The sequence below is a fragment of the Haemaphysalis longicornis genome, unplaced genomic scaffold (assembly GCF_048455015.1).
Source record: "Haemaphysalis longicornis isolate Haplotype H1 unplaced genomic scaffold, Haemaphysalis longicornis Haplotype H1 scaffold_5, whole genome shotgun sequence".
Taxonomy (NCBI): domain Eukaryota; kingdom Metazoa; phylum Arthropoda; class Arachnida; order Ixodida; family Ixodidae; genus Haemaphysalis; species Haemaphysalis longicornis.
The window spans coordinates 50,027,814-50,050,440 of record NW_027526385.1 but is presented as its reverse complement, the minus strand read 5'-3'; the positions used below and the strand labels follow the sequence as shown (position 1 = coordinate 50,050,440).

At 45.0% G+C, this 22,627-nt stretch overlaps 1 protein-coding gene across 1 annotated transcript in view; it reads right to left on the bottom strand.

Moving 5' to 3' along the window:
• Window positions 1-19,845, bottom strand: part of LOC144139680 (uncharacterized) — a 29,033-nt gene extending 9,188 nt beyond the window's left edge. Inside the window, exons 1-5 of the mRNA XM_077671970.1 lie at window positions 19,698-19,845; window positions 12,343-12,513; window positions 6,767-7,022; window positions 2,072-2,235; window positions 803-894 (exon numbers count right to left, since the gene is read on the bottom strand). Coding sequence (XP_077528096.1) covers window positions 803-894; window positions 2,072-2,235; window positions 6,767-7,022; window positions 12,343-12,513; window positions 19,698-19,845 — 831 coding nt within the window. The remainder of the gene's footprint in view (window positions 1-802; window positions 895-2,071; window positions 2,236-6,766; window positions 7,023-12,342; window positions 12,514-19,697) is intronic.
• Window positions 19,846-22,627: the final 2,782 nt, after the last annotated feature.

Below are 22,627 nucleotides of genomic sequence, written 5' to 3'. Positions count from 1 at the left end.
AGGGAGCGATAGTGAGTGTCCAATGCGAGAGTTGAGGGGCAGTAGGGGAAGAAGAATGGATGTGGGTGTGAGTGCACGAGTGGTTGTCTATGTGGAAAATGTGCGCATGTATCATGCGCCATAAGGCGCGGCCTGCGGTGTCAGTGATCGATTAAAAGGTGGGAGGCTTCTGCGGACGAAGCGGTGCTGTTGTGGAATGTCCCGATAAGTGAGAAGGGGTGATCGGGTCATCTCAAAGAAGCCATGCGTAGGTGTGAATAAAACGGGAGCCCGGAGAACTGCAGCTCGAGCATGTTGACGGGCCGCTTCATTAGCCCCTAGCCCATTACGGCCCGGAGTTCATACTAGTGACTCCTGTTGTTCCGTAGGATTTGTTCAAAGGTGATTGAAAGCGGATTCAGAAATAATGCCTTTGGCGCAGTTCTGCATCGCCGTCTGCGAATCTGATAGCGCGAAGAGGGGAGTTGGAGGCTGTGGAAGTATTAGGAGCGTACCCCGAGCAGAAGTTTGGGACGCTTACGTGTCATGTTACTCAATGCATGCTTAGACACTGTTCAGCAGCTCGCTGAGTTGGAGTAGCGTAGCCTTGCGCAGGGGATAAATATACGGAACGAAATACAACTAAAAGTGGCATCCGGTTACTCCGGTTACTCGCATATTTTGGTAACGTCATTGAAGTTCTCTTTGCTGTCACGGACAAAACTGCAGACGCAAGCGACACAGCTGGATATGTTGGGCTCCAAGACTGAGTGAATAACAACAGAAGTTTGATGTCAGGAGGGATTGTCGAACCTGTACATACCGTGGCCGGCGTTCCGTCAAGCTGACGGCCTCCATGATTAGACACCAAAACTGCAGCCGCGCCATGGTTTGCGGCTTGAATCGCTGCTTCAGCTGCGCCCAAACACACGCGCAAGAATTATGGCCCCGCCTCGATTACCTATATCACGGAGTAGGTTTCCATATAATAGAATTTAAAACTAGAAATTTTTCGACTGGTATGTCAAAGTCAATACATTTTCCGCAGTGCATTTTACTTGTCCTCATTATTTGTCGTCAAACCCACTTATAGAGGTTATTATGAGGTCGTGAGTTTAGCTCCATTTAATTACGAATATACCCGCTTTCAAAGCACGCTCTTACGTAAGAGGTGTAGAAGAAGAATCCCGTTTTTAGACATTTCCAGCCAAGCAAGAGGATGCTGGAGTACATTTTTCTTGGTCGCTCTACGCTCCCTGTCACTTTTACAAAGTTAATTTGCAAAGTACACGTTTTCCCTGGAAGCTAACTGTATACCAAATATAGATGGCATAAATGGCATAAAAAGGTGCTTTCTGTTCAGAAATTCCAGAATAACTGCGAGGGGTATAACAACTTGATGTTTTCGATATTTGGTCTCATCTAACTAGAGTATGTACAAGGCTAACCTCCTTTTCCCGATAAACAAAAATAAACCCAGGGAATACTTGGCTCACAAAATGTTGGAGGGCTACGTGATCTTTAAATATAGTATGATCTAGTTGACTTGAAGTCACAAAGTACAGCAAAAATTCAGTTTATGCATTAATTAATTTATTTATACGGCCGGCCATGATGCAGTTGAAGAAAGTTTCGCAATAATAAAACTTAGAAAAATTTGATGTGTAGTTAGATCCTCAGGAAATTTGGTGCCAGTAGTAATAGTCGAGAGTGAACGACAAAAGCTACCTAACACTCCTTTCACCCCTACGGGGAAAGCCTGGCATCAGAAGTCGAGATTTCGGTGCGCAGTAAACCTCTATAGGTTGTCAAAATTGATTCGGAGCCTTCCAGTACTTAGGCTTAGGCGTCAGGCGAAGCTGCGTTTTAAACCCACATCTTTGAATTTTTTAAAATTAAATACCGATCTTATTTGTCGCAAGTTAACGTAAGAGGATTTTCTTTTCCAGTGGGCTCAACCCAACCGATTAACCCAGCAGGAGAAAATAAAATGTCGGTTGATAAATGTATGGTGAGCAAACAAAATTCAAAGCCTCGCAATGTTTCCACAATACCATTGACTTTCAATCGTTCCGAGAATTTCGACACTCACATGTGAGGATACCCTTAACAACGACCGGCAGGCCGGAAATCTCTCGAAGCCAGGCGATGTCTTTCCACGACGCAGACTGCGAAATAAAGTCGTCCACTACGTCTAAGGCGCCCGTCAGCACGTCGGGAGATACCTTCTCTGGTGCGCCTATAAAATTGGGGAAACTGTAATGCGCAGCGTTATAAGTACAACACGGTCGGGAACTGGGCCAGTTGGTATACATTCATAATAATAGGACGAATACAAGACGACAAAACAAGCATTTGTGTTATTGTCTTATAGTCGTCCAGTCAAGTTTGCCCGGTCTTATCATATCGCTAAAAGTACCCGGGCCAGTATAAACAAAAACACAATATGATACGAACAATGCAGCCGCGTGCCCCCTAACTGAGGCACTGGGGCCTACAGCCACATATCCTCGTGAGACCCGACGAACAACCTGCCGCGTGTAGTAGAAGAAAACGTGTACTTAAAGCCATTGGACACAGGAAATTACAATAAAAAAGTTGTATTGATGTAAAATGTGACGTTGGCCTACCATGGTATGTGCAATATATTGCACACCGGGATTCAGTGCACGAAAAAAAAACGATATCACATATTGCGCTTAATAAAAGAAAAGAGTTCTCCAGCTGGAAATTCTAGCTATGAAACTGCTTCAAGCAGTTCCTTGAGGAAGTTAAACAAAAAATGCGTCGCAGCGAGTGCACCGAAACTTCGAGCGTTGTGATCATCCGGGGTTACGGCACCGTGATGGCGACTTTGGTTCAGAAAGCTCAGGCATGTGTCTGGCACCCGCTATCCTGAAAGAGACAGGAGGCAATACTGCTATCGTGGTCAAAGAGGAAGCATCTGGGAGGGGTGTTTGTTGTTATTGTTGTTCCTTAACATTATTGGCGCGTACCCGATCAGGGGATCGGCCAAACAACAGTCGTGAAACCCAAAGGGATCCACCAAAGGGTTAGGTGGATGATTCCAGGAAAATTAGAAAAATTTGGAAGAGGAGGAGGAGGAGGAGGAAGAGGAGAAGATAGAAGAGGAGGATAGGCAGGAGGACGAGGAGGACGAGAATGAGGACGAGCAGGAGGAGGAAGAGGGAGAAGAATAATAAAAAATATTCAGTAGAACAGTCGTGTCCTCTTCGTCTTCTGACATGTCGAGATCCGACGTGTCCTGAGAAGCAATGGCTTCAAAAATCGGCACGGCAGTTTTCCGCCGCAGCCCTAGCACAGTCCAGAAAAACCGAAATTGATAATGTTGTATTATAAACCAAAAAAAAAGCTCATTTGGTAGCGATAAATATCAATTTACTGTCCGGTCATCGTAACAGTACATACAGCGCACACACTAGAAAATACCTAATACAATGTACCTCGATCCCAGTGTGCAATAAATTGTACACAAAAGATTTCAGCTCGACAACAAACAAAATACACGTTTGCGCGAAATAAAATTGAGTTCTAGATGATCCCTACACATTCAAGAATCCATTCAACAAAAATTTCAAACCATTTCGTAAAGCGGTAAGAAAATACGAGCATCTTACTTGGCCGGGCCGAATAGAACGACCCCATGGGAACAAAGGCCATCTTCAAAATGGCGCGCAAAAAAAACCGCGCAGTTGACTTCTCCCACTCTGCGCTAGGTGGCAGCACATGTCTGTGCAATTCTTTGTACAGGCGGTCTCAGCTTCTACGGCTGTTGGAAAACCGCTACGGCGCTGAGAACGAGTGTGCAATATATTGTACACTGGGTCTCACGAGGATATATGAACACATACACGACCCATTGTATGTACAACTAGCTAGTCTTGTATTAGAAGGTGAAATATTCTACAACAGAAGCCAATCCGATCATTATTTCACGTCTTCTCCGGTAACCCATCGTTCTGCAGCAGTCGCATGCCACAGGCGGTTCCTGTAATAGCACGATTGGACTTTGGAAATATAGTAAATTTTCTCATTTGTCATGAAGTTAAAAATGCTCAACTGAAAAGGTCGTTGCACAAAATCTCGGAGAGTTTTAAAGGCGATTGTGTTTTCTGGGGGGGCTATTTTAACCAGGAAATTTTTACCTGGCTATCTGTCTGTCCCTCTAGTCAGCCTTCCGGCCAAAAGCCAAAATAATACTTGAACAAGGAGCTTAAATAGGCGATCATTTCTTAGCCACTAAATCCAGAAACACGCTGGAATGGAAAACATAAATACAGATTTTGGGCGAACCTTCAACCTGAATAATTACACACTCGTAGTGCTTTTAATTAAACATACATGGCGGTTTGATTTTCTCAATAGAAAATAAAACTACGCGTTTAGAACAAATATTTTAACACAAAATAAAAAAAAATCCCGCGACGAGTCAATACATCGGTACGGGGTTCTCAGCTCAACACTAACAAAAAATTTTGTTATATACCGTGTGAGCAGTAGAACCCGCCCCAATTGAATTGAATTGAGGAAACCTCCTTCGTGTGTATCGTGGGAAGAGCGAAACGGGAGGGGAAGAGGGCTAGAAGTTGGCGGATGGACAAGAGCGTCATTTACGTGCCAGAGGCAGGAGAAGGCTGTTGTCTTTCGTCAATAGTTGCAGCGAAGTGACCTGATATGCGGCCAATTTTATGGGCGCTATAGCCGGTATTCAATGGCGTGGAATGCATGCAGGCAACCAAGTGTGCGCCCCCATATCTGTGGCCAAGCGTCTGTTGCTAGGCGACGTTGTGCGCACGGCCCGGAGATCAGGAACCACTCTTCTCCTCCATGCAACCTTGTGAGTGCGCAGTCACTGGTTACGTCGGGCTCCGCGGGATGGCGGTACTTGTTCATGCTAAGCACGACTGTGAAACACATGACTGTGTTTCATGTTACAAACTCTACCTCACCGAACGCAAAGTATTGCCTCGAGTTCAATGTGAGTGCGATTAATAGCATCTCTGTTGACGCCACCGTTTAGAATCGGATGGGAGCGGAGCAGATGACGCACGCCGGTGTTTTCTTCAGCGTGCGGGCGCATCGGCCATGGCTGTGGCCGTTTCCAGTGTTGCCATGCGAAGAAATTGACCGGTAAATTTTTCAACGAATACCGCCTATAGTTACTCGAGCATATTTTAGCTATATAAGATAATAACTAACTGTGCTTAGTGGTCACGTTGTAAGAGGGATTTTTCGTTTTGATAAAAAGAAGTTGCAAAACGTGTTGCAGTGACCCTTGAAGCTCTTTGAAGTTTGCTCTTTGAAACCATTGTGACAATAATAGAAAAGGAAATGTTGGGTCATTAATTTCAGTGTTTCCGATAATATATCACCTTCGCTTAGACAAATATGTTGAGAAAAGCACTACAACAAAAATAACTTTGTGGTGAGGAAAATTTATCCACTAAAGTAGATAATTCCCACAGAATGATAACTTCCCCACAACGTTTATGTTGGCTGCTTGACAGGTTCGCTCTTTCGGGAATAAGAAATGTGTATTTTTCTTTGAACCTTTATGTAGTACTCACGGAAAAAAAAAAAAAAAAAACTACATGAGGTCTCCTCTAAGATTTGGTCCTTTTAGTCTCATTTTTTTGTTCAAGTGGAGGGCACATAGTTATGTACAGGAGCCCATTCGAGTAGACCAGACTCCCGATAAACGAAAATCGCTTAAACGGAATTGCCGCTCAAACGGATAAGTAGCCTGTAAGTTGGTTGTTTTTGCATTCAGATAACGTAAAAACACTCTCGGTAAACGGAACTAAAATTTCCACGTCACCGTGTAAACGGAACCAGACATGGAACTGCTTGTAAAACCCATTGGCATGAGAATCAGCTTTTTACGGTTCCGGCCGCTTCGTTTTTTTTTTCTTCCTCAAGGTTTTTTAGCCTAGTTGGCTTCGTAACCCTCGTATCGGTAGTGTTAGTGGTGTAAGCGCAACGAATGCGTACATCGCGGTTCTTGTTCCATTATTTCGCTCGCCATTCAAGACGCGGAGGTTACAGGATCAGCTCCTGCCGCCTGGTCCATGCCATCGTGGTGCTATTCGCGCTTCATTACCGCGTTGCCGTCTTCTAAATTCTGTGGCTGCTAACCACTAGCGAAGTTGAGACCTCTAGCCTGCGTGAAGATGCAGTTGCAAGGACTGTTGTTTGCTTCTACAATTAATTATTTCTGTGTAAACGTTTTCTGACTGCAGCATTTAAAACTTTTAAGCGCAATTCTTTATGCCTTGTGTAAATCGCCCCCCTACTGTAATGCCCTCGGGCGAACGTAGGTACTTAAATAAAAAATAAATAAATAAAACAATAAATGAAGCATTTTGTAGCGCACAGCGACTCCTTATTGCCAAATCAACTTTGTGAATGCTGTACCTAAACCTCTTGCAGTTCTTTTTTTGCTTTCGGAAAAACTATCAGCTACACTCACGTTCTAGTGCTTAGAGTTCCATGAAATGGTATCAAGACTGTGTACCCACACAAATTCGTACTTTCACGCAACGATTCCAGTAAACGGAACTCCTGTTAAATGGAACTAATTTTTTCGGTCTCTTGAAGTTCCGTTTATCGAGAGTCTACTGTATTTGCATTGTGGATAACTAGGAGCTTCGCCTAACGCAGGCGTGTTCCACGAAGTTCTGGAAATTTGCTTTTGAAACTCGGAATTTATTCCTTTAGCTCTGCTATCCCTCTCGGATCTTTCGTAGAGGTGCTCAACTCGACTCACGTGACGTTTCGAGGCAGAACAAAACGGTGCTTTGTTGGTTCAAGTTTCCGGCCGGCCACGGGCGAGTCCGCTGTAAGCACTATGGCGGAATATCCAGCCTTAGCGGCCCGCTTCACGAGCCACTCCGTGATATTGCGGTTTTTAAACATGTACGTCTGTTGCCAGAGCAGGGCGTTAGGAGCCTGTCGACGGACGTCTTCCAAGCTGGTCGTGCTCATTGAACTCAGAATCATCACCGTTTCGGCGTCCTGGGCGGCTGCGAGGACCAGTGAGAACTGTTAGAGCAAACCACAGTGACTTAAGTGAGAAGGGTCATTTGTAAAAAGAGTCACTCGGCGCTGCTTCCTCTTGCGTCATCGGAGAACTTTTACGGTCAAAGTGCTTGCCAAAGTTCTTCATGACAAGGTGGGAGCAATGAAAACGAGTATATACACTTTCAGAGACACGGTACGTCTGCCTTCCTGATACAGAGACACGCATAAAGAGTAGGAGTATTGTTTCGTATTAAAACGGAATACACTCATTTACTTCATTAAGAAATCAGAAGTGTCAGGTTGTGGCATGTTGTTTGTCTAACTTTCCGATAGTTCAATTACATGAGCTATACCTATGTCTTAGAGAAATGGGAAGGCCATTTGTTATGCAGTGAGAAAGCGTATTGAACAACTATAGGCAAGTAAAAGCAAAATGGTGCGGCTTGCCCTAGTGGTGCAGGCTGGAGAAACAGCGATACCCGACTGTTCGCAGCCAACGCTACGAAAAACCCGAAGGAAATAATGCTGTGCGTCCGGATGGCGATGATAGCTAGAGCAGATCGATGCTGGTTTCATAATGCGAGGGACACAGGTTAAACTCCCACCACGGGGAGCATTTTTTAAAGACGATTGTCTTTCTTGGACTACTTGAACGGGAAAATTTTGGTCTGTCTGCCACTCAATTTAGCCAGCCCGCCGAAGTGAAGCAGATGCCGCGCAATAGTCTTATATACTCACAGCCAAATCTGAACGTGTATGTCCGGTGTTAATGTTCATACTCGTCAAAATTGTTGATCAAGAACAGGGCATTACGCAAATATAAGGCAGAAAATGAATACACGGGTAATATTTGCAATGTTCCTTTATTTAAAATGTACGGATGCTGGCTTTTTGCGATATCAAATAAAATACTATATCAACTGCAGAAAGCCGTCGCCTGCTGTTTGCCGCGCTACCTGGCGGAATTCTAAAAAAAATCAAACGGGAACAGCAGCGAGAGGTTCCACTAGATAAGTTTCGCTTTCCGCTTGGAACGCTCGTGGAGTAGGGAAACATGTTTCTATAAACGTTGTAGTTGGGCGCCTCGATTCACGCGCGTCTCCGTCGTACGGCAGCGCCGGCATCGAGGCACCCGATTTGGAGCAGTGGAACACGGAAAATATAGATTGACTTGAGCAAACCTCTAGCGTTTTATCTTAGAAGAAACGAGACGGGAGACGAACAGCATGGGAGGTGAGCGGGAAAGAGAAGGGATGCATTCCAGTGCTAGGGGCGCCAGTCGATTATCCTCTCGCGTCGACATTTGCAACGAAAGGAGCAGATATGCGGCCAATTTTTCTTTCGAGTGAAAGGCTTTTTGCTCGCGTTGAACAACCTACGGCCGGGGTAAACAGCTACGCTGGTTGAGAGTGGAATTTGTGGGAGGGTACTAACACAGACCTGACAGTTAACACTCCTTTTGCATACAGAACCCTCTATGAATCACCATAACGCCCCCCTCCCGAACAGGCATAAATTCTACCAGACTCATACACCAGCTGTACACGTTAGCTCTGACAAACCTCTCTCTGGAGTAATTCATTCGGACATATCAGACGAGTTCTCGGTTTTGTCTTCCATGCACGGTACAGCCATACTTATAACTAAAAGATTTTAGGCGAACGCCTAATTTGCTCCTTGTGCTCCTATCGCCCCAATTTTATGTACGAGCACGAAATGGAAGTTAAGAAGAGATTTGATGGTGTTTTATAATTGTGGCGTTTGTGCCTAAATGCCTATAAATGCATATTGGCAGATTCGAAGCCTCCATCGACACTAGTCAGCCAAATGTTTTGCTTTCGAGTGCAATTAGAGGTCGTTATTCCTGTTACCGGCCACTACTGACTGTTCTGAACTCTGGGTTCAACGTAGTTTTTTAGTTCAGATAACTCCCAGAAAAGATCCGCTAGCAGCTGTGGAATGGAAACGCTCATTCTCAGTAAGAAGAGGCAGGACTTTAAAGGGACCCTGCAACACTTTTTCAACTCTCTTTAATACCTTAAATGCTTACAGGACGTAGTCACCTTTCACACCCAGTGGTTAGATTAGGGGGCCGTAAAGTGCCTCAGCCGAAAATAACTCCTCTATGCCCGTCAGATAACTTAGAAACTCGATGAAAACATTTTCATCTCTTTCCCGGTGTTGACGTTCTTCGACGGCTCGAATAACAACACTGAGGCTATTTAGCGACTGTTGGCCAGTTTTCCTTCAGTTGCAGCAATGAACGCTTTTTGATAGCAACTTAAAAAATAAAGCCACAGAAACAAAGCAGAAACGGAAGGCGTATCTGGTGCGACGAGCAAATTCCGCAGTGCCGCTGCGTGCTGGCGATAACTATAGCTTTCGCAGTGCTTCCGGACGCGAAGGAAAGAGTGAAAGCGTTCATGGAAAGTGTTTCAGGGTTCCTTTAAATCCGAAAATCTGGAAATAGGAGTAGTTTTGTATGGTTGCACAATTTTTACAGTGACTCTTAGGCTACTTTTCGCGCGCTCTCAAAATAGATTTGTTCAGACATGCGCAGTCGTATCCTGATTTCTAATATAATACTCTAATCGAATCTAATCTATTTTCAACGCAACGGTTGAGCATCAAACACGCCTTTGTTATCTTATCATTCCTATATTGAAGAGCCCACGGAGCACCACTGCGCAGCTTCAATATCTTACGCCTTAAAATTCACACTGCCAACAGGTTCTTAAACACTCTTCCATAAAAAATCTCTTCGGCCGCGAAATATCTATTGGTAAACGCTCTCCAAATGTATGGAAGTATACACGACTTGACTGATCAACTCGGATAATGTCATTTTATCTAAGAAAATGGCTATAGTTGTACCTAATAGTGCTCATGTCAGAGCATGTTGATTTCTTGATAAATTGTCGTCAGTCTTGTGTTTATTATATATATGTCTGTTTTTGTTTTGGGGTAATCGAATTGCGTCAGGCAGACATAAAATGCGCCTTTTAAAACAGTATTATTACATCTAATGCGTGATTTTCTGTGCCTGTGTCACTATATGCGACGCTCGAGCAAGCGACAGTGACGAATGAACATAAATGCAAACAGCGCGCTTGTTGAATTCGGCCAATGGATCGCCAGTGGTCTAGCAGTTGTATGAAACAACTGAATGGCTATGTTCAAGAGTTGTTGCCTTTGTGTCATCATAAAGAGGTTTTTTTACTGTTGTAGATACAGGTCACACACTTCTTCATTTGAAATTATGTGCATTTATTTAAAAAAAATCGGTGCCTATATTTGCAACGTCGGAGTCCTGAAACCTCGTGTTTGCTGCCAGTTTTGAGCGCTTAAAACGCGTTTTAACGCAAAAATATACGGCTTCTTCTTATAATATTCAGTTTTGACCTCCACGAGTTGGGGAGAACCAAATACACAATAGTTTAAGCAATGAGACATTACAGTGTATAGCAGTGAAGCTAACGAAATGTAGTGGCAGTTACAGTGTGACGCTAATGCACACTGGCAAGCTGTAACACCTTCTCCTGTTCACAGGAGCTATAAAAAAAATTTATCATTCGGTTAAATACCCGAAAGTGCCTTATTATAAGTATAAGCAAACATGGGGCAATGCCTACCGCAAAAATCAAAACCTTGGCGGTGATAGTTTGCAAAAACGAGTCTTACTGTAGCTTGTAGCTTGAATTAGAGGAAATTGTGGCAATATTTATTACAGTTAACAGAGGTAAATCAAGGCTCCCCAAGTTTTCACATAGTTCTCTCTGTAGGCAGCCTACAATTCTGTTTGCTAAGTTTGACGAAAACGTCTGAGGAACGTTTCAGCAACATTGCTACAAATGGGATGCAAATTGCGAGATTGATGAAAGACAACCTGATTTGATGCAATACTACCAGTACATCAGATGCACACTTCTGCACTTTTGATTATTACCTTTTGAGGGAGCACAACGTAATCTTAACACTACAAACTGGTAAGACTACAGGTTTCTATAGGACATCGCTAAATATACCAAAATGTAACCTCAGTACGATTTACTCTAATTTATTAAAGATATTCAGTAGTGCTTACCACTCCAGCCAATACCAACATTCGCGTAAAAAAGTCGAAATTTACCATTTCGTAAAAATGGCGAGCAGGATCTGTTAAGCTAATCTGAGTTTTTGAATGAATAGCGTGTTTTAAAAAAAAAACTATTGGCAATTCGAAATAATAACTAACTATTAAAATATACTTTTTAACAAAACGTCAAAATAATATTCACCCGACCAAATCAACTGGTACAGCGGGGACGAGTTACAATAATAAGGAACAACTGTTTAAATAAACTCGCTCATCGTGTTGCCACATTGGAACACGCGTTTCTACAATCTCATCGATATTGTAGAAACTAGATAGGTTTATCACATAGCAGATACCGCTCGATCATAAAACCATTATTCTCCGCAGTTTTTCGGACGTCCTCTTTTGCCTATGTGGTTAACCGGCTTGAGCCCTAAAATCTGTCAAGAAGTACTTAGCAGAATTATTTCACAAATCTTGTACGCCGGATTTGAATTGGTATTCTTCACACTAAGTCGTCCTTGCTATACAGCTGGTATATTCTGATACACGGCCGTCAAAACAATATCATTGGTATACCATGGTATACAACTGCCCATTACGCTATGAAAACGCGACGCAAGAAAACGGGGCTTGGAACTTACGAGGTGTCATATCACAGAAAGGACCCTTACATCTCCTTCAAAATATTTGTTCTGCACTATTTTCCTTGCACTTTCTATTCCCTATTACAACAAAGTGTTCCAGCATTCGTTGTATGCAAATATATGTGGCACAGACATAAGTGCCACCTACAGCTCCTTATATAGCTTCTTATAACTCGTTATATATTCAAAATATTTGTTGTGCCCCATTTTTCCTTGCAGATTGTATTCCCTGTTACAACTAAAGTGTTCCAGCATTCGTTGTATTCAAATATGTGTGGAACAGACATAAGTTCCACATAAAGCTTCTTATATAGCACCTTATAGGTCCTTATGGCTTCAAAATATTTGTTCAGCCCTATTTCCCTTGCAAATTGTATTCCCTGTTACAACAAAAATGGTCCAGTATTTGTTGTATTCAAATATGTGTAGCACAGACATAAGTGCCACAAACAGCTCCTTGTGTAGCTCCTTATAGCTTCAAAATATTGGTTCTGCCCTATTTTTTCTTGCAGGTTGTATTCCCTGTTACAACAAAAATGTTCCAGTTTAGTAGTATTGAGATATCTGTGGCACAAACCTAAGTGAGGAAAGTTCCCCTACCTCTTGCAGTCCCTACTTCTCCGATTGGGTGCGCCATCTTTTGCATTGCGGACGGAGAAAAGCCCACGGGGAAGGATATACGGTGACCCAAGACAGTTGTGGACAACTTCAGATTGGAAACGTCGACCAGATACCGGGGACGGAAGCGCAACCTGTGTTCACAATAGGAAACTGTTAAAGGGAAAAGCGGTGCATCATACGTTGAACATCCTCCTAAGCCACTTCAACTAAGTGTTGTTTGCTTGTGCTCCTTTTTTTTTCAAGTGTCGTCATCACCACTTGTTTTTTCCGAAGCGTTGCCTGGCGCAATGAAATGCGCCAGTCTTTATTCAGCGGTCATGTTTGGACGTCCTTTTTTAGTCACCGTCGTTGTGCTGTTTTTCATCAGTATGTTTGCAGGAGCGTGTTTAAAGTTATGGCGTTATGGGTAACAGTGTTACAAGCAAACCGTTGTTTTTAAGCGCGGCAGTCTCTCTAGGACAGGCTACTTTTTGGGCTCGGTAACCTGGTTTGTTCTCCCGTGTTTGGCGCTCTGCTAGTGAAGTATTATGTCCACGGACACGAAATATAAAAGGATGCGATTTATACACTGTTTCATAGCAAAACACCAAAGAGGAATAGGTGAGGGACATGGTTCTATTGCAGAGATACGCGATCTATTTTGCAGCGGCAGCCCTAATACAGCCATCGGCAGATTGCAGTATACTAAATGCCATGTGGATCTCATTGGTCCTCTGGTATGAGTAGCGACGTCACATATAACATTGCTGAGTGAGCAAACGGTTACCTGGAAATCGATTCCAGTGAGTGGCAAAGCACCTGCCAACAGTCTCTTATAGCAAACTTGGCATGCTCATACAGACGGCTGATAATTGCATGCTTGCGTCACAAGCTACGATGCAAAACAGGCCTACTAATTGAAGCGTGCCTGATAATACCCTAATGTAAGCCCGAAATCGTTTGAAAATACCGCTCGTATAAAAGGGGTATACATTGCGCCTGCCTCAGTAACTCAGCGCCACATCTTGCTGCTGCGCGGAAGAACGAAGGTTCTATGGCGGCTGCGGCGATCGTTTTTCGGATGTAGGCAAGAACTGAAAGCTCAGTGGGCCGACATTTTGTCGCCCGTTTATTTCCGGAGGTCACTTACGCTGTTACCTTCTGCAACTGCGCGTGTCATACGCAGGGTGTAGCTACGGCGCGTAGTCCTCCCATAATTTGCAGGACTGGATACATAAGGCAGGCCGTTGCAATAAGGACGACTGCGCGATTATGCCGACTTTTGATAGCCACTTTTTTGCTCCTTCCTATAAATGCCTCAAGACCCCGTTTTTCGAGCAACGAAGCATTGAGGGGCGATATTGAGCTACCGATTAGAAACGGCCGGTGAAATAAACGAGGCATTCCACACTTGTAAGTGTTGTGATGAGTGTGTTAGGGCTCCTAGTATCTAGCTTCAGTCCAAATAGACAGTGTATCTTTCAAACGTGACGCCGGTGCATCTGTTATTCCCTTGTGGTTTTTTTTAAAACACGGCATAGTTCTTTAGTTATTTCCCTCTCTCATTCTCTTTTAATTGCAATGTAGGATTCGCATCTCTTCTATACAACTGTCCCCGATGACTAATAAATGATTTGGTTTCTTGGTAGCCCAGGTAGTTGTCTATCTCTATATGTCCAACCGGACGCGTTAATAATTTAATTTCAAACACACCAACGAACTGGTCAAAAGAAAAAAAAGTAGAACGGGGATGGGTTACGGCTCCGGAATAATTTTGATCACGTCGGGACCTTTACGTGTTCCACAATTTCGCCACGCGGCTGTTTTTGCTTCCTCGCCTAAATAAAAAGCGGCCACAGTGGCCGGTGTCAAAACCGTGGCGGGCTCAGGCAAACAACGCGTTAGCCACTGAGCTATCGTGGCGGACCAAGCCAAAATTTCAAGTCTTCTGGTCGACCGGTATGTTTCCTTTGATATTAGTTTGACTATTTAACAGCAGAGGTGTTTAGGTTCGAGCTTGGTCTGCTGGCGTTAGCGAAAAAATATCAAAGCGAAATACGTCCCGCTGAGAGGCGCCCCGCACTAGCTTCACGCAGGAGCCTTAGGGGAAAAATATACCAAGCGCACATGAACGTGTGGTTAGATGGTTGGTTGTAGGTTGCCTCAGACCGTGGCAGATACCCACGCGGGGATTGGCCAAAAAGCTTTGTACCTAATCACGATGTGACCTACATTATTTGAGATCTCAAAATTTAGAAAAGGTAATACAGAACAGAAAAAACAAATTTATATAGATGTAACATAAAAGTACAGTCAGGAAGGAAAATGAAATGAATGTGAACGCTTAGCAGACTTGCAGGAAAACCGGCCTGTCGCCGCAACATAAGAGTAAAAGGCGAACACAACATCCCTGTGGCAGACTCCTAAGGCGGAAGCGCCTAGTGAGAGAACCTCGGAAGTCGATGGCGGAAAAGGAAGGCGCCTAAAGGTTGACTCCAGATGCGTGCGTCACATTGGGGCAAAGTTGTGCCACTTAAACAGGAAACGATCTGTACTTTCTATTTCGTCGCAGAAAGGGCATTGCGGGGATGGAGACAGACCAGATTTATAAAGATAAAAATTTAATGGGGGAATTTTGCACCCAAGTTTAGTGATTGCTACCTCCCATAGCCTTGATTCACAAAACATCGGCTTCTATAGATGACGCAGGTGGCTATAATCTCTAGAAGAGAGAAGGGAGTCTTGCCGATGATTTTCGAGTAGTTGTAAACGTCGAAATCTCGCACCTAAAAGAAGGCTATCATTTGGACATTGCACGACCACAGGGCCATTAAGAGGCATACTGGCTAATTGATCAGGTAGTTCATTGTACAAGATTCTTGCATCTCCTGGAACCCACACTAGCCTAACCTCACAAACCTGATGAGGAACAATTGACTGGAATGTGCGGATAATTGAAGAATCTTTTTCTAATGGTAATGCGGAATACACAGAGAGGGAGTCGGAAAGAATAACAACATGCGAAAATTTATGCTGAAGTTTTTGAAGAGCCAAAATCATTGCCAATTCCGCGAGGGAAATAGGAGTATAATCAGGTAACCTAATTGAAAAGGACCACTCGAGGAACTGGGAGAGTATCCCAACCCCAGCCTTCTCATCACTTTGCGAGGCATCGGTAGCAATGACGATATGGGAATGAAGGGTGGACAAATGAATCCTGCAGCAATCCATTGAAGATACGGGCCAGCAACATCTTTGCATTCGGGGGGAAGATATAATCAAAATTTATTTTCATAGATGACACATTAATACAAGGATGGGGAGACGAAAAAGGTCTGCGTGAAGTGGGTGAAGCCATGGCTGTACTAGGTCCGTCGGGAGGGCTCTGGAACTGCGGCCACTGAATGCCTTGAAAAAGATCAGGCCTCAGACGGAAAATGAACTGTGCATCGTGCAGTGGGGGATCAAACAATTTGATAAAGGTTAATACGGTCAATAATTGACATCTGTACTTCAGTGGAGGAAATCGTGCCTCACGTTGTAAAATAGGGTTAGGGACATATTTCGGTAATCCCAAGCACAGTCGCAAAGCCATTCTTTCTACGACAAGTAATGGATGTAACTTATAACCCACAGAACCACAAAATAGGACGCAGCCAAACTCTAACACCGGGCGAACATAACTCCGATATATCATTAACCGTGTGCCTCTACACAACGCGAATTTGTGGTTACATAGCCTTCGGAGCATGCCTGCAGCTTTCTCCTTTAGCAGCAATATGCTTATTATGAGGACGCCATGTAAGCTTGTCGTCATAGATTATACCGAGATATTTAATTTCTGTACTTTGAGAGATGAATTGCTGTCGGTACAATAGGCATAATGATATGGGGATGGTAACCAGAAATACTAAAAGAGCACTTTTTTCACATTAGGCGATAAATGTAGCCTACTAAGCCAATTATCTAGGGCGACCAGATAACTTTGTAATCGTTGACTCAAGCCATGAATGTCTTTGCCCGATGAGTAAAAAGCAATATCGTCGGCATATACGTAAGTTGATATACCACCCACAATCGGAATTGATCTGAGAGGAATATTAAAAAGAACTGGAGGAAGGACTGACCCCGAAGAACCCCACGAAACTGGTGATATTGCGAAGATGCTATGCCATCTTTGGAACAAAACAATGTCTTTCCAGTTACAAACGCACCAATCCAGGACTGAATGTATACTGGAATTTCTCTACTCTCTAGATGTGACATTAAGGTAGTATACTCTACGCTGTCGTAAGCCTTTGTTATACCCAGAGTAACCAGTGCGCCTGCGTGTTTTAGGTGATGGGCTAGTTTAACGCGTCTCTCAATGTCAACATGAGCCTTACAAGCAGAACTCCCGGGTCTGAAGCCAAGTTGGGTGGGGCTTAACATCCTATTGCTCTCGAGAAACCGCATACGGCGACCAAGTAGTATCCTCTAGACGAGTTTTAACAAGTTGCTAGTTAATGAAATCGGCCTGATGTTTTCGGGACATAACCTAAACATGCGTTTTTTAGCAATGGCATTATCTTGGAGAGTTTCAATTCTGGAGGCATCCAGATATTTTTCCGCGACATGTTTACTATGTTCAGTAAATCTTTAGGGTTTTCCTCAAAGAAAAATTGTAACATAGGCACAGTAATGTCATCTGGCCCGGAGCATCCACAGACAGCTGTCAAACAACTTCAGCCAATTTCGACATTGTCACAGGGTTGAAACCAACGTTAGAAAGTTGACTGATCACAGGAGCGGAAAAAGCAGAAGAAAATCGGGATTTAGGTTCTTGTACTATTTCTTCTTCCAGAGCTTCAATAGACTCCTGTGTTGACTGTACCACTGAATTTTCGTTGTAGTGCTCTTGTAGCACCTTTCTCGAGCGAAGAAACATATAGCAATCGCCTATTCTTTAGCTTTGAGAGAGCAGCAAACTTCTGCGTGTTATGGTCTTCTTTCGCTTTAGACACTGTCCGTTTGAATATGGCGGCCGCAAATGTGTAATTCGTCCAGTTAGGCGGGCGTTGGTTTCTAAGAACTAGCTTCCAAGCCACCTACCGCTGATTATACGCTAGCATGCAATCTTCATTCCACCACGGGCTGTTGTCATCTTTTTGGGAAGAACTAATGAATTCAGAAGCCTTAACAGTATCCGAAATGATGTAACTTGAACTGCCCTGCATTCCTCGTTACCGGATGGAATAGATTGACGTGCTACCTTTACTTGGTTTTGCATACGGTGCAAATTGGTATGCCGAATCATACGAGCAGGTGGGGACCTAGAGGGGCACACTATCTCAAATACAAGAGGAAAATGGTCACTACTTGTGGCGGGCTCCAAAGTAGACCAAGAAGAGATATTTCCAGAGTTTGAAAAAGTAAAGTCTAAGACTGAAGTAGTCTTGGAACGAATAAATTTTGCAGAACCAGTGTTATAAGAATGCATATTGTTGTCATCATCCAAACAATTTGCCGCCTACCACAGGAATCTGTGTGGAGACCCCAAGAAACATGACGTGAATTAAAATCACCGCAAATAGTTACGCGCTTCTCAAACGATGACAAAACAGCATCGAGAGGAGAGACGGAAATGACGCCTTCCCGAAAATAGGAGTTAACAAGAAATCATGCAAAACACCCAGGCAGGCTAAATGTAACTGCTAGAATTTCACAATCCACAGACATGAATTTAAATGACTTATGGGCTTTAAGGCAAAATAGCGATGCTACGAGAATAAATAATCCACCTCCTCTAGTTAGTCGGTCTCAGCGGAATATCCGATACTACGGGAAATAAAGTGGCCGACGCGGAGACAGCCAGGTTTCCTGCGGTACAATAACGTCTGGCTGTTCTTTAGAGGCTATGAAGTCAAGGTCTGTGAGAGCTGACATGACAGATAGGCAAATTCCATTGTAGTACCCGAAGCGACATTAACAAGATTTCATGGCCGCTCCCGCAGCCTCCAAATTGTCGTTTGTTTTGGGAATGCCTTGAGCTTTCTTTGCTTTCCGTTTTGAAGACGATTCCTGTGAACCTGTAGTCGGAGATCCAGTTCTTTTAAACGAAACTGTTTGGTGCACTATGTCCACTGGAGAATTCACAGCACTGGCACTAGGTTTGTTAGCAGGATGAATATTGGAGGACTGAAGAAAAGTGAGCTGTCGAGACACGATTTTGGAGGAAGGTGGATCACGTCCAGAGCATGACTGAGGCGAAGGATGCACGCATGGGGGAAAGGATGGTGAGTGCTGGCTGTGCTCTGGAACATCAAGAGACTGAAGGACTGTAGAGATGAAATGGCTGGACGATTCCGAAAGACCAGTCTCACTAAAACGGTGCTGGTTCAGTGAACCTACAGCTATAGAACTGGACCCGCCTGTTGAATCGCTTTGTACGGCGCCTCGTGAGGATCAGGCTAGTAGCAGGATTCCAGGTTTGCGCTAGGGCTTGCGTCACGTAAGGAGCTCCCCCCTTCGTCTTCGTCGTCGTTTTCGGCCTGGCGGAGCCGTGGGGCACTGATCGCTACAGGGCTCCCTTCCCGCAGAGCAGGAGGTCTTTGTTTTTGCCCTCGTGACGTTTTTGGTAGGTTGAGCTTGGGAATTCCGTGGCAAAGTCGTCGGGACGGGAAGTCCCGTGGGGGTCAGAGGAAGGCGACGTAAGCGGGCTTGACTAGGTCAGCGGCGACGACGTCTTGGCGGCCGTTAATGTCGAGGGTGACAGTATTGGGTTGCCACGCGCCATACAAGGAACCTGCATAGACTTGCTCTGTCTGCTCCATCTCTTCTGGGATCGCTGCCAGTGGAGGGAGAAGCTAGGTCGACCCCCAGCTCTGCTGTTTCTCCAGCCTTGCACGCGTAGTGCAAGCTGTGCCAATTATTTCTGAGTTTATCGTGGACTCTTCAAGGGCGTGCTCCGAGTACAATGTCCACAACATTCAGCGCACGCCAAGCCCGTACACGCGCCTTGGACCGGGAACTGGCAAAACGGCCGGAAGAGGTGTGCTGTGATGCGGCGGAATACCGCCATCACAACGCCTACGTTTTGGTGGCAACGCGCAACTCTGCTTGCACCCCCCCCCCAGCATGCTTACCATCTTAACTACCTCCCCCACGACTGCGAAGGAAGCGGCCATTGCGTTGGCCCTCACACAGCGTCCAACCCCGCCCAAGATAGTCACGAACTCCAAGCTGGCTCTGCGGCATTTTATACTAAGGACCATCTCTTCTGAAGCCCTCCGCATCATCCAGAGAAACCCGCCTCAAAAGATGGTGGAGTTGGTGTGGGCCCCGGCTCACATTGGCCTGCCGAGAAACGAACTTGCCCATGCCATTGCCCGCGATCTCACACTCCGGGCTGGTGTGAGCATCGTCCCCCGACACGGCGCGCGCCCCTCCAAAGAACACCTCATCACATTCAACGACATCGTGGAGCACTACCGACTCTCTCGTCGTACTTTCTCCCCCGCCCATCCCTTCCTCACGCCTCACAATACCCGCTATTGGCGACTCTTGCAAACAGACTCCTTCCCATGCAGAGCTCGTCTACACCATATGCAACCCTCATTATTCCCGGCTCCCAACTGTCCCCAAAGCGGCCACCGTGCCACTCTGGAACATTCCATGTGGGCCTGTCTTTACTACCCCTTCTCTCACATCTCCAGCAGCGAGCTATGGAGAGAAGCGTTGGGTAGCTCTAGCCAGGAGATTCAGGAGGCCCAGGTACACAGAGCTACCGAAGTCGCGGCTGGCCTCCGCCCCACCGCCACGAATTTTTGTTATCTTCGCTATATATCCACGTTTAACTGTACGAAAAAAGGTCCACTAAACCTTAATGTTTATTCACCTACAACTGTGATTGTGAAATGAGTGTCTGCGCACCCCAAGCGCCCCGCGAGGACATTTGAGGGGTCCGTGAAGCCGTCCCTAATACTCTCCCCTGCGCACTCCCTTCTCCCTCTTGCCAAAAAAAAAGCTGATGATGATAATGATTGCTATTGGTTTCCCACTTTGCTGCGGGGTGATGACGTGTCATCTTACCAAAAAGGACTAATATACCTATGTTTTCCACTCTTGGTTCAATACTAGCGCTGCTTAGGGCAGGCACAAAAAAACTTATTAAGCACAAAATACTTTTTTTTCCTGTTACAGGTGGTAGCTGTCCTAGGCAATACTCCCCTGTATGCTGTTCGTCCACCAGCATTCTAATCTTCTTTTCGTCGTCTCGACAGCCTTGAAGTTAACTCCCTCTGTGCTACCCTTAAATCCTAGGGCTTCTGAAAGCCGAATATTGCCGTCATGTTGATTTGGATGGATACCCTCACATTTTAACACTGTGCCGCATAGTTTCTGTTTCTTTTCCGCAGACCACGCATACCCCATCATTTTGGGAATTATTCCCCTTAAAGCTCTTACTTCGCAAGACGCTGATGATGATGATGCTTAGTGGCTTCCCCTTTGTAACGGGGTGGCGTTGCACTGCGGCCTTAGTCGCAACGCCATTGTACAATCACCTCTCAAAAAATTGCAAACAAAATAGATAAAAAATAATAACATCAAAATAAAAAGAAAATACTTTTACGAAACTTTTGTGCTAGTCTGACTTCTTTGTTCACATGCCTTCCCAGAGTGTTCTCTGCTATTTTCCCACCAATGTTCCAACCTTCTTTAACTAACCTCTCCTGCTGTCTGCGAGACAACCCCGCCCTCTATCGGTGGGTCTCTGAACCTGCTCCTACCCGTGTGTGAGGCACGACATAATGCAGAGGGAAGAATAGGCTCGATGTACCGCTGTTTAAAGGGGTCCGCGGCACTCTTACGGTTGAAGTACGATGCACAAAACTCACCTTTGGAACGCCGCGGTGTTTTCTTTTACTGTCTGACCTTTTTCGGCTCCCGTAGAGTAGTACATCCGGGCCTGTGGCTCCAACTTGACTAGGGCCACTTGCTCAATGTCCGAAATCGTCATTGCAGTCAGTTCCGTCGATTGGAGAAAAGAGGCGGCAATGTGGCTGAGCCGCCCGCTCGGAAAAAGTCTCCCTTCCCACGTGTTGTTCCTGAAGAAAGGCATGTCCTCGGCTGAGGAGAACGCATTTCGCTTTCTCGCAGAACCTGAAACATGTATAGAATACATTTTACCCATCATGCCTTACATAATTCATTGTATTGCATTGTTTGAAATCTCTATCCATTCAGGACCATTAGCCCTCATTGAGGAAATGTAGAGCGCATTTGTGTAACATTTTAGCCAATTGTTTAACTCGAAGGAAACTTGCTGCGCTACTAAGTAATTATGCAGTGGGAACAAAGCTTAGACGAGCTCAGTTGACAAGCTGCTGAGCCCAATAGCGCGGTTCTATACCACTCGCGGCAGCTGTAGTTCAAATGGCGGTGAAAAGTAGGAACTCCCGTGTGTTAAGGTTTCGGCGCACGTTAAAGATGTCCACGTGGTCAAAAATAGTCCACACCCCTCTATTACGGGGCGCTCCATAGCCCAAGTGAAGTTCGGCGTGTTAAACTCTATAATCTGATTCAACATTCTCATTTGCAAGATATTAGGCACTTATCATTTTAACCGGCTCGACAAGGATGCCCAATAAAACGACTTTGCCCAAGTCGTAAATTGTATATACCCTTTCTACTTCCATGTCCTTGAAGAGGCTGTACTATCATTCGGTTGTACACACATCCGTAGGATTGTGCCAGATGTCACACCGATCTAAATGCGCAGGCGCAGCACAGTGCAGAACATGACAGGGTGTTATCGATGTTTAAGAAGTGAAAGGATCTATAGGCTCCATGGACCAGACTGCAGAGGCCGCTGTGAGCGCAGAACTTTTCCTAATAAAGTAGCCTGCAGCGCACGCTATAGGACATCAACAAAAAAGCTGTGATTCCCCGATCTGTTATCACCCACTTCCTGCAGAGTGCCGTGCCAACGGTTTACGAGGCTGACACTGAGGCAAGGCGTAACAAAACAAAATGGCTACGGCTTAGCTCAGCTAACCTTGGATATGCAAAGAAAAAGCTTGGCTTAGTCTGGTTGAGTCTCGCTTCCGCTTGATTAACCTTTGATTTAGCTCTATTGCCGACCACGTCTCAAAGCTGTTCGTTTCTGTGCCATGCTGCCCGCCGCGGTGGCTCAGAGGCTAAGGCGTTGCGCTGCTCAACACGAGTTTGCGGGTTCCATTCCCGGCCGCGGCGGCCGCTTTTCAGATGGAGGCGAAAAGCAAAAACGCCCGTGTGTACGAGATTT